At 40.1% G+C, this 12,061-nt stretch overlaps 1 protein-coding gene across 1 annotated transcript; it reads left to right on the top strand.

Moving 5' to 3' along the window:
• Positions 1 to 198: 198 nt before the first annotated feature.
• LOC106571620 (C-C chemokine receptor type 6) lies at positions 199 to 11,110 on the top strand. Its single transcript, XM_045695840.1, has 2 exons — positions 199 to 892; positions 6,581 to 11,110. Exon 2 carries the CDS (start codon positions 6,587 to 6,589, stop codon positions 7,778 to 7,780), a length of 1,194 nt encoding a protein of 397 aa, XP_045551796.1. The 5' UTR covers positions 199 to 892; positions 6,581 to 6,586; the 3' UTR covers positions 7,781 to 11,110.
• Positions 11,111 to 12,061: the final 951 nt, after the last annotated feature.

Genomic DNA, 12,061 nt, shown 5'->3' with positions numbered 1-12,061 from the left:
ACTAAAAGATCTCATCAGTGACATGTTGAGACATCAATGACATTTTATGTCAATCTGAAACCGCAATGTGGGGAGCTTACTGTAATTTGTGCTGTGCCATTTACAGTACCTGCAGTTGATTGGCTGTTTAGATGTCATCCTGCTGGCAGACCACTGCAAAATGGTTCCATACTTCGTTACATCTAGTGAAATGTCAAACTTTTGATAACTGTCTGTATAACTTTCAATTTTATGCAGAGGATGTAGACAACCATGTTATTAATCATAGTAGATAATGACAACTATGGTATGTAAGTACATTAAATAACTTTATGCACATAGCTCTTCAGTGATATTGTTTTGCTAAATCAGTTTTTTTTTTAACCTTTATTAAAACAGTATCCCCCACATAAAGCAAGTCTGTGTACAACCATACCACTGCAATATACCTCAGGTTTTAGCATGTCATGAGATGTTTTTCGATCATACCATGCTCAAAGTCGCTTAGGTCACTCGTTTTGCCCATTCTAACGTTCAATCAAACACTAACTGAATGCCTCGATGCCGGTCTGCCTGCTTTATTATAGCATGCCATGGCCAAGTGATTCACTGCCCTGTAGGAGTGAAGCATTTTTGTGAACTTTGTAATAAACTTAAAGCATATTTCTTGAGTTCCCCTGCTTATCTTGTGGTTATGAAGGTGTCAGGATGCCAATTGAGGTTTTGAGAACTTGCAGCGACAGTGCTTGGCCACGCACATGTAGGTTGATCAAACGGACAAAAGTTTTACTTCTTTCTTGTTGATCAGACAAAACAGACATACTGTCATCTCTGAGGTTCACAGCTTCACTTCTTCAAACTTGGCTTAAAAAGGCCCAAGAGTATTTTGAAACTTTATTCCTCTGTTATTCTGGTAAGTCCTCTCGCACAACAAATTGAATTATATGTGACCTAGGCAATCTTAGCATGTTTCTAAAAAATATATATATATATATATATAAAATTTACTTTTACTGTTATATTGTAAGAGGAAAAACTGCTGGGTTAAATATGTTCAATATGCACTTAAATGTTTATTTGGAAACATAGTGATAATGTATGTAAAAATATCTTACTGTGGATTGTATTGTATCTATTGTAAACAAATCTGTTGATTTCTAAATCATGCCCTACCTGAAATCATTTAAATTCTACTTTGGACTGTCTTGTCTGACATTGTATTGTCTGCATTGATGCACTTTGTACCATTTTATTACCCTTCATTATTTTCACAGAAACACTTTTATCATAATCATTGTGTGCAATAGATTCATGCTACTTGAGGCAGCTTTTTTTGTTTGTTTAGGTTTATTATGCAGTCTGAACTCGCATTACCTGAAGAAAGAAAATCCCCTCGGGATCTTGCTGGAATGTATCAAATCCAATCAAATATGCATGAACTCTGCAGCTAGGGAAGCTAAGGAAATGCCCACTCCATGCAAAGAATAAGTAATGTCTCACAAAACATATTGTACAACATAACCTATGCAAAAGCCTTTGACTAAACTTTCTGGCCCAGATTGATCCTTCATCAGGGGCCCACCTGCACAGCCCAGACTGAACAGAAATGGTTGTAATTAGCCCACTATCACCAATAGCTCAGAAAATAAAGGGGGAAAAATGAAGTCAATGGGTTTTATATTTAGATGACGACTAAAGTTAAAACAGAGTGGCTGCTGTTAGGACTTTTTTGACAGCTAAAGATCCTGAAACTTGTGCGCATGTGGGGGATTAGCTACATTACTGCCGAATGGTGCTCGTTTAATAAAGTTACATCAAAGCTGAATCAATGTCTGCACGATAACAAGGGCTAATGATAGTATTATACATAACATAACCGAATATAATAGCATGGTATAATGTTACTGTAAGACAAAAAAACACCACCTAATTTCTTATGAGATTTCAAGATGATTGTGCGAATGGTCTGCATTTTTATCTCATGATGCCAAAACTCAACAGTGCGAGCCACTCGGCAAAATATGTGCTTTGATTTAATGATTTAAACTAAACATGTACAGTGGGGGGAAAAAGTATTTGATCCCCTGCTGATTTTGAACGTTTGCCCACTGACAAAGAAAGGACCAGTCTATAATTTTAATGGTAGGTTTATTTGAACAGTGAGAGACAGAATAACAACAAAAAAATCCAGAAAAACCCATGTCAAAAATGTTACAAATTGATTTGCATTTTAATGAGGGAAATAAGTATTTGACCCCCTCTCAATCAGAAAGATTTCTGGCTCCCAGGTGTCTTTTATACAGGTAACGAGCTGAGATTAGGAGCACACTCTTAAAGGGAGTGCTCCTAACCGCAGCATGTTACCTGTAAAAAAGACACCTGTCCACAGAAGCAATCAATCAATCAGATTCCAAACTCTCCACCATGGCCAAAACCAAAGACCTCTCCAAGGATGTCAGGGACAAGATTGTAGACCTACACAAGGCTGGAATGGGCTACAAGACCATCGCCAAGCAGCTTGGTGAGAAGGTGACAACATTTGGTGCGATTATTCGCAAATGGAAGAAACACAAAAGAACTGTCAAAATCCCTTGGCCTGGGGCTCCATGCAAGATCTCACCTCGTGGAGATGCAATGATCATGAGAACGGTGAGGAATCAGCCCAGAACTACACGGGAGGATCTTGTCAATAATCCAAAGCAGCTGGGACCATAGTCACCAAGAAAACAATTGGTAACACACTACACCGTGAAGGACTGAAATCCTGCAGCGCCCGCAAGGTCCCCCTGCTCAAGAATACATATACATGCCCGTCTGAAGTTTGCCAATGAACATCTGAATGACTCAGAGGACAACTGGTGAAAGTGTTGTGGTCAGATGAGACCAAAATGGAGCTCCTTGACATCAACTCAACTCGCCGTGTTTGGAGGAGGAGGAATGCTGCCTATGACCCCAAGAACACCATCTCCACCATCAAACATGGAGGTGGAAACATTATGCTTTGGGGGTGTTTTTCTGCTAAGGGGACAGGACATCTTCACCGCATCAAAGGGACGATGGACGGGGCCATGTACCGTCAAATCTTGGGTGAGAACCTCCTTCCCTCAGCCAGGGCATTGAAAATGGGTCATGGATGGGTATTCCAGCATGACAATGACCCAAAACACACGGCCAAGGCAACAAAGAAGTGGCTCAAGAAGAAGCACATTAAGGTCCTGGAGTGGCCTAGCCAGTCTCCGGACCTTAATCCCATAGAAAATCTGTGGAGGGAGCTGAAGGTTCGAGTTGCCAAACGTCAGCCTCGAAACCTTAATGACTTGGAGAAGATCTGCAAAGAGGAGTGGGACAAAATCCCTCCTGACATGTGTGCAAACCTGGTGGCCAACTACAAGAAACGTCTGACCTCTGTGATTGCCAACAAGGGTTTTTCCACCAAGTACTAAATCATGTTTTGCAGAGGGGTCAAATACTTATTTCCCTCATTAAAATGCAAATCATTTTGTAACATTCTTGACATGTGTTTTTCTGGATTTTTTGTTGTTGTTATTCTGTCTCTCACTGTTCAAATAAACCTACTATTAAAATTATAGACTGATCATTTCTTTGTAAGTGGGCAAATGTACAAAATCAGCAGGGGATCAAATACTTTTTTCCCCCACTGTAGGTTATGCAAGAGTTTAACGCCATGACATCTCCTCTAAAATGCTACATAATTCAAAACAACACTAAGCTACTTCCGAACAACACTATAACTCAAGAAAATCTAAATGCATATCCCCCTTAAATTGACTGAGATAACGGTTGGTATCAGATGCTGTATGGAAGTTTCACCGATAAATGATAAATTCTTACAACTGATAGAACTGTGACAAGGAGGGTGACCACAAAAAATGTGTGTTGAACATGATTCGGCTTTTCAGCTCTGGGGAAAAGGGGGTTGACGGGGCGATTACCTACGGATCCGCAGCCTGGCCAAGTTAAAAAGCATTGGATTGGTGTAAACATGGATGAGAGAGCGTTTCATTCCACCATATTATTTTACAACAGTCTGCGCTATTCATTTGAAATCCAAGTCACATTGAGATTGACTTCATAATTTAAACCTGACACTAAACTGATTTTCTAATTAAAATTGAAAATTGAATAGAAATAAAAACGAAAATATAAACACAAAACTATAATAACCTTGGTACAGACAGGAGGAGGTGAATATATGGCTTAACTTCTTTTGTCAGGTGATGAGGTATATTATAAGATTGAAGATAAAATATGCAGCAAAAATACAGTATGTTTGAGAAATCTAACATACAGTTGAAGTCGGAAGTTTACCTACACCATAGCCAAATACATTTAAACTCAGTTTTTCACAATTCCTGACATTTAATCCTAGTAAAAATTCCCTGTCTTAGGTCAGTTAGGATCCCCACTTTATTTTAAGAATGTGAAATGTCAAAATAATAGCTGGAGAGAGTGTTTTATTTCAGCTTTTATTTCTTTCATCAGATGGCATCAGTGGGTCAGAAGTTTACATACACTCAATTAGTATTTGGTAGCATTGCCTTTAAATTGTTTAACTTGGGTCAAACATTTTGGGTAGCCTTCCACAAGCTTCTCACAATAAATTGGGTGAATTTTGGCACATTCCTCCTGACAGAGCTGGTGTAACTGAGTCAGATTTGTAGGCTTCCTTGCTCGCACATACATTTTTTAGTTTTGCCCACAAATTTTCTATAGGATTGAGGTCAGGGCTTTGTGATGGCCACTCCAATACCTTGACTTTGTAGGACTTAAGCCATTTTGCCACAACTTTGGATGAATGCTTGGGGTCATTGTCCATTTGGAAGACCCATTTGCAACCAAGCTTTAACTTCCTGACTGATGTCTTGAGATGTTGCTTCAATATATCCGCATAATTTCCCCCCTCATGATGCCATCTATTTTGTGATGTGCACCAGTCCCTCCTGCAGCAAAGCACCCCTACAACATGATGCTGCCACCCCCGTGCTTCACGGTTGGGATGGTGTTCTTCGGCTTGCAAGCCTCCCCATTTTCCCTCCAAACATAACGATGGTCATTATGGACAAACAGTTCTATTTTTGTTTCATCAGACCAGAGGACATTTATCCAAAAAGTACAATCTTTGTCCCCATGTGCAGTTGCAAAATGTAGTCCGGCTTTTTTATGGCGGTTTTGGAGCAGTAGCATCTTCCTTGCTGAGTGGGCTTTCAGGTTATGTCGATATAGGACTCGTTTTACTGTGGATATAGATACTTTTGTACCTGTTTCCTCCAGCATCTTCACAAGGTCCTTTGCTGTTGTTCTGGGATTGATTTGCACTTTTTGCACCAAAGTACGTTCGTCTCTAGGAGACAGAACACGTCTCCTTCCTGTGCGGTATGATGGCTGCGTTGTCCCATGGCGTTTATACTTGCATACTATTGTTTGTACAGATGAACGTGGTACCTTCTGGCGTTTCGAAATTGCTCCCAAGGATGAACCAGACTTTGTGGAGGTCTACAATTTTTTCTCTGAGGTCTTGGCTGATTTCTTTTGATTGTCCCATGATGTCAAGCAAAGAGGCACTGAGTTTGAAGGTAGGCCTTGAAATACATCCACAGGTACACCTCCAATTGACTCAAATGTTGTCATTTAGCCTATCAGAAGCTTCTAAAGCCATGACATCTTTTTCTGGAATTTTCCAAGCTGTTTAAAGGCACAGTCAACTTAGTGTATGTAAACTTCTGACCCACTGGAATTGTGACACAGTGAAGTGAAATAATCTGTCTGTAAACAATTGTTGGAAAAATGACTTGTGTCATGCAGAACGTAGATGTCCTAACCGACTTGCCAAAACTATAGTTTGTTAACAAGAAATGTGTGGAGTGGTTGAAAAACGAGTTTTAATGACTCCAACCTAAGTGTACGTAAACTTCCGACTTCAACTGTAAATGAAGATTTATTTTTAAAAAATGATAAAATTCCTGATTGGATTTGAGATATGCTTTGAGAACAGCCACCATGCGGAAGGGAAGAATAATAGTAAAAGTCAAAGGTGGAACAAAAACTTTTAGTTCTTTGTCAATAACATTGTGCCATTTTCATATTCAAAACACATAGATTTGTATTAATTACCAACTTACTGCGATAAAGTATTATGTGTAATTGTACCCAAAATGTAACCTTTTTTTCACTTGAGATACTTAACCACACTCTCATGCATTTACAGAGGGAATTGGGTCACTCAGTGTTGGGGTTATATAACCTGGTTTCTCTGTAAATTTCCAATCTCTGTATCACACCACACAACATCGCTAACCCCATTCAACCCCATATTACTTTATAGTCACACTTTTGTAAGGATGTTAATTAACTACACTCAGATCTTTGCAAAAGTCCAAAGGCTTTGTAATAGAATAATTGATGTATACAGTAGTTGGAATTGATAGAATAGATTTAAGTATGTCATGAGAGTAATGCATTTTTGAGATAGAGTACATACAGTACTGTATGTTGAAAATAAATGATAATTTCTGTCAAATTCCAAGTGTGTTAAATTAAAGGCCTATTCTTCTCTGAGTTCTCTCTCTCTCTCTCTCAATAGGAGAAAATGGATGGTACAGGTTATAGTGAGTCGACAAATGGCATTACAGAGGACTATGGTGAGATGGATTATGTGGAGCCATGTCAAATGACAAAAAACAACAGTGTGGAGAGAGTGGTGCGCCTCTACATCCACTCTGTCATCTGCATCCTGGGTTTACTGGGCAACATCCTGGTGATCGTCACCTACGCCTTCTACAAGAAGGCCAAGTCCATGACGGACGTTTACCTTCTGAACGTGGCCATAGCCGACATGCTGTTTGTGGCGGCTCTGCCCCTGATCATCTACAATGAGCAGAGTGACTGGGCCATGGGGACGGTGGCCTGTAAGATTCTCAGAGGGGCCTACAGCATCAACCTGTACAGTGGTATGCTGCTTTTAGCCTGTATTAGCACCGACCGGTACATCGCTATTGTCCAGGCCCGCCGCTCCTTCATGCTCCGCTCCTTCACTCTCCTCTACAGCCGCATCATCTGTGCTACAGTCTGGAGCCTGGCCCTGCTCCTCTCTGTCCCCACCTTTGTCTACTACGAGCGTTATGTGCCTGCACACAGCTTCTACAATGTAAGTGAGTATGGATTCTATGATTACAGGAATGCTATGACACCTGTTGGTCTGAAGAACCCTATATCCTCAGAGTCAGAGGAGGACTCTGTGGTTTGCAAGTTCAGGTTCCCGGACAACGCCACGGCCCGCCAGATGAAGGTCCTGGTCCCCAGCACCCAGATGGCGGTGGGCTTCTTCTTGCCTCTGTTGGTCATGGGCTTCTGCTACGCCAGCGTCATCATCACACTGCTGCGCGTCAAGAACTTCCAGAGACATAAGGCGGTGCGCGTGGTGCTGGCCGTTGTGGTGGTGTTCATTGCCTGTCATCTGCCCTATAACGCCGCCCTGCTCTACGACACGGTCCACATGTTCAAGCCCCAGTTGTGCGGAGAGATCGACACCACCCAAGTGGCCAAGACGGTGACGGAGACGGTGGCCTACCTGCACTGCTGCCTTAACCCAGTGCTGTATGCCTTCATCGGGGTGAGGTTCAGGAACCACTTCAAGAAGATTGTGGAGGATGTGTGGTGCGTGGGGAAGAGGGTCATGAACGTCCGACGCTTCACCAGGGTCAAGTCCGAGATCTACGTCTCCACCGCCCGCAGGTCTGTGGACGGATCCTCTACCGACAATGCATCCTCTTTCACCATGTGAGGAGGAGACCCTGTGTTGGAGTCTGCTGTTGAACCCTAGCGAAGTTTGTGTTTCATTTACCAATGTCTACTGAAAGTCTACACATCCCTTGCACAGTCGTCACAATTTTCTGCCTTCAAATTAAATCTAGGAAAGGGATTAGATAAGCCTTTTTCCTACTGATCTACACGAACTTTTCCACATTTTCAAAGAAAAATACAAATTATAGAACATTTTTAAAAAACACCCCAGAGGTAATACTTGGTGAAATCACATTTGGCAGCCATTACAGCTGTGAATCATTTTGAATAAGATTCTACCAACTTTGCACAACTCTAAGTGAAAAACTCAGAAGTGGGCAGGCGGAGCAAGCAGAGCTAGGTGGGTGGAAAGGACGGGACAGGCAGAGCACTGACTATATGCTAGCAGGATAGTACATATCTCCAATCATCTTTGCTGATAGCAATTTTGTGTTTCCATAAATGGATAAATTGGTATAATTCAGCATTTAGATTTAAAGCTTCAACCCTTAGTTACCACTTCCAATTTCAAATGAGCTTGAAATAGGTGAATAATAACATTTTTATTGTTTTGTGTGACTACAGCTCCAGCGATAAAAAACAAAAATACAGACACGTTATAATTGAGTAAGTTGTCAAAGCGGACAACCCGTCTGCCCGGCTTCCTTTGAGTCATTATAATTCAAAACATTCTAAAATAAATCACACCCGCCTCGCACGCTCACCTTTAGTGAGTTTTGGCCATTATGTCAAAATTGCTCAAGCTCATTACATTTGGTTGGGAATCATTGATGGACCGCAATATTCAAACCTTGTCTCTGTTTTTCAAGCAGATTTAAGTCAAGACTGAGACTGGACCATTCATGAACACTTAACACCTCTTTGAATGCCCTTCTGGTGTGTCTTTTGTATTATAAAACGTGTAATTGTCCCACTGAAAAATAAAAACTCTATCCTAGGGTTAGGTTTTCAGAAGACTGAGGCTTGGCTTTGGTCCTTTCATATTTCTTTTGATCCTGAAAAACTCCCCAGTTCCTGGCGGTGATAAGCATACCCATAACATGATGCTGCCACCACAATACTTGAAAATAAAGAGGATACACAACATTGCATTCACTTCACATAACTGGCCTGTACGACAAAGTGAAAAGAAAGAAGCCTGTGTAAAAAAAAATATCCATTCTGTTTTCAACAAAGCCATTAAGTAATACTGCAAGACAACACAGAAAAGATATAGACTTTTTGGCCTAAATTAAAAACTACAGGCTTGGTTCAAATCCAATACAACAAAACACAGAGTAAAACACTCTGTATTTTTAAGTATTGTGGTGGCAGCATCATGTTATGGGTCTGATCGTCACTGACAGGGACTGGGGAGTTTGTCAGGATCAAAGGAAATATGAAAAGAGCAAAGCCCAGGTAAGAAGTAAGAGGAAACCCCACTGCAGTGTTCTGAAAACCTAACCCTGGGATAGAGTTTTAATTTTCTGCTGACAATTACACAAATTGTAATGCCAAAGACACACCAGAATGGATTTCCAAGAGGTGTTGAGTTCCTGAGTGGTCCAATCTCAGTCCTGACTTAAATTGGATCAAGAATCAGAGACAGGTTTAAACGTACAATGCAGCCATTTTTATCTCAATATCAAATAATTTCTGGGTAACAATTAAGTACCTTAGTGTGATTGTTTTCAATTAAAATCATCAAAAAGAAACAAAAATAGCTTCTTAGCATAGAAATATTTCTAAAGCAAGTATTTTGCTAGGACTGTCTGGGAATGTTCTTAGTGGGATGAGGAAAACTGAAAACTAGCGGTGAATCCCAAACCACCACCTCGTCCCTACCAACTCGCTCGGAGGGCCCTCTCTTGTCACGTGTTGCTGACGAACCTCAGAGGATGACTTCCAGAGAGTGACGAGGAGAGCAATAAACCCATCAACTTCAGAGCACACTTGTGACTTGAATTTTACAATTCATGTTCCACTTCATGTTCCCCCTGTCGTTTTACAAAATATAAACCTCAGTAACAGTTAAACATTTAATTTACGATTCATTTAATCTGTTATATGTATCAAGTCTCGAAATCAGACATAAACAAATGCACATGGCAGATAATTAGTCACACCTCTCCATTATTTTGTATAACATTGAACAAACTCCAAACATATCGCGGTGCGTGTCAGGATAGCACTTCGCTCTGAAGCTCCAACAGCCTCAATAATTTCAACTCCCTCAGTTTGGGAAAATTGTGCATATGGTGGAGGCGTGCGTGAACGCGCAAATGGAGGGGCGAAGGGAAGGGAGTCATTTGGGATTCAGCCTAGCTGTTATTGGCAGAAAGGTTTGGAACTATTTCTTATTGGTCTATTAACTAATTTACCGCCTGGTGATGTCACCAGGCAGGCAAAAACTCCAACCCACCAAAACAGGCTGAAATGTCAGGTCTGTTCAAACAGCGCTTACACTAAAAGGGCTTTTTCATCATTTTCACAGTATTATTCCAACCTCAAAGTGTGGAAGCATATAAATTATAAAACACAGGAAAATCTTATTTTTAACTGCACTGGGCCTTTAAATATTGCTGTCCATCACTGAGTTTGCGCAGTTTTGACAAAAACAATGTATACAGTATACGTTGCCTAAGAGTTGCGCAAAGTTGGTAGAATCTTATTCAAAATGATTCACAGCTGTAATGGGGTGGCAGGTAGCCTAGTGGTTAGAGCATTGGGCCAGTAACTGAAAGGTTGCTAGATCGAATACCTGAGCTGACAAGGTAAAAAATCTGTCATTCTGCCCCTGAACAAAGCAGTTAACCCACTGTTCCTAGGCCATCATTGTAAATAAGAATTTGTTCTTAACTGACTTGCCTAGTTAAATTTAAAAAATGGCTGCCAAAGGTGCTTTCACCAAATATCAATGGGGTGTGAGGACAAATGCAATCGAGACATCTTTATTTTAGTTTTTTATTAATTTGGAAAATATTCTATCATTTTTTTTTCACTTTGTTAATTTAGAGTAGGTTGTCTAGATCGGTAGGAAAAAAAATCTAATATAATCAATATTTAGATTTCATTTTAAGGAAGCAAAAGGTGTAGTCTTTCACTAGGCATCTTTATTTAATTAATACTATTAGGGAGGAATAATCGATGTAAAATAAAAAATAAAATCTTTATTAAAATAATATTACTGTTCCTGTTTGCTGTTTACTGTTGAATATGAAAGATGTATCAGTTGTTGCTTTTATTCAGTTCTGTCTTTGGTTAATGCACAATTGTGGTTCATGTTTGTGTAATAATTTTCATTGACAAAATAAATCAATACTTTTTTATGGCTTATATTAATTTCTTAAAGCGGAAATCTGGAGTTGAAACAATAACAAAGCAGTACCCCACCAATGTTTTCGTAAAAAGCTGAGGGATGGAGCGGGAGAAATGTAACTACTCTCAAATGCATAGACTGAGCTATGGATGCAACGACAGACAGTCAATGATATCAAAATGATAGTTTTAAACATGTTTTGAGGCTATACAGTGTTTGTTTACATTTACGTTGTTTATAAACAACTTTGGAGTAAAACAAGCTTACATTTTGGACTCAAATGGGGACAGTTGAACTAAGCTCATGCGGCATTTATAAGTTACTGTATATTCTTCAAGAATCAATGGGTGTATATAATTAATTTATCATTTATATATAATTAATTCCAAAAATGGATGTAGGATTTACAGATTGCCCCCTTTAAAGTATGTACTGACCGGGACAATATATTCAAATCTGTGTTTCAGACATGGCAAACGGCTCACGAGTACAGTGTAGATGTACAGTACATGCAGTAGCATGTTGTTAGTGCTTTTCCTTAGACAAAGGTCTGTTTTGGGAACACACACAGTCATTTATTTCACTGGCATGTCAAAATATTGTGTCTCCTGCTGCTGGTCACACCACCATCCAAGCCACAAGGGTGTGGAAATTAAGTGTTTGGCAAAAAAACTCACCGTCTATTCCCATGGAAATAACTTGTGTCAGTTTCCAAGACCAATTAAGCGTAATGATACCCCCAAGGCAGTACCACATAGATCTACTTGGGGCCTCTTTAATTGAATAAACTTATTTTAATACTTTGTCAGGCAGAGACTTTGAGAGCAGAATCCCACATCAATCTATGAATACGGAGTCTATAAGGAGCCAAGTATGTCAATAGGACAAAGAAGTGTGGCTCCTGCTAGCCTGGTTAAACCAGACGGAATGCTGTTACTAGTGCAGCGCTCAGTCTGGTTTAAC

The sequence above is a fragment of the Salmo salar genome, chromosome ssa15 (genome assembly GCF_905237065.1).
Source record: "Salmo salar chromosome ssa15, Ssal_v3.1, whole genome shotgun sequence".
NCBI lineage: Eukaryota > Metazoa > Chordata > Actinopteri > Salmoniformes > Salmonidae > Salmo > Salmo salar.
The sequence above is the reverse complement of the archived record's forward strand: the minus strand, read 5'-3'. Positions and strand labels throughout refer to the sequence as shown.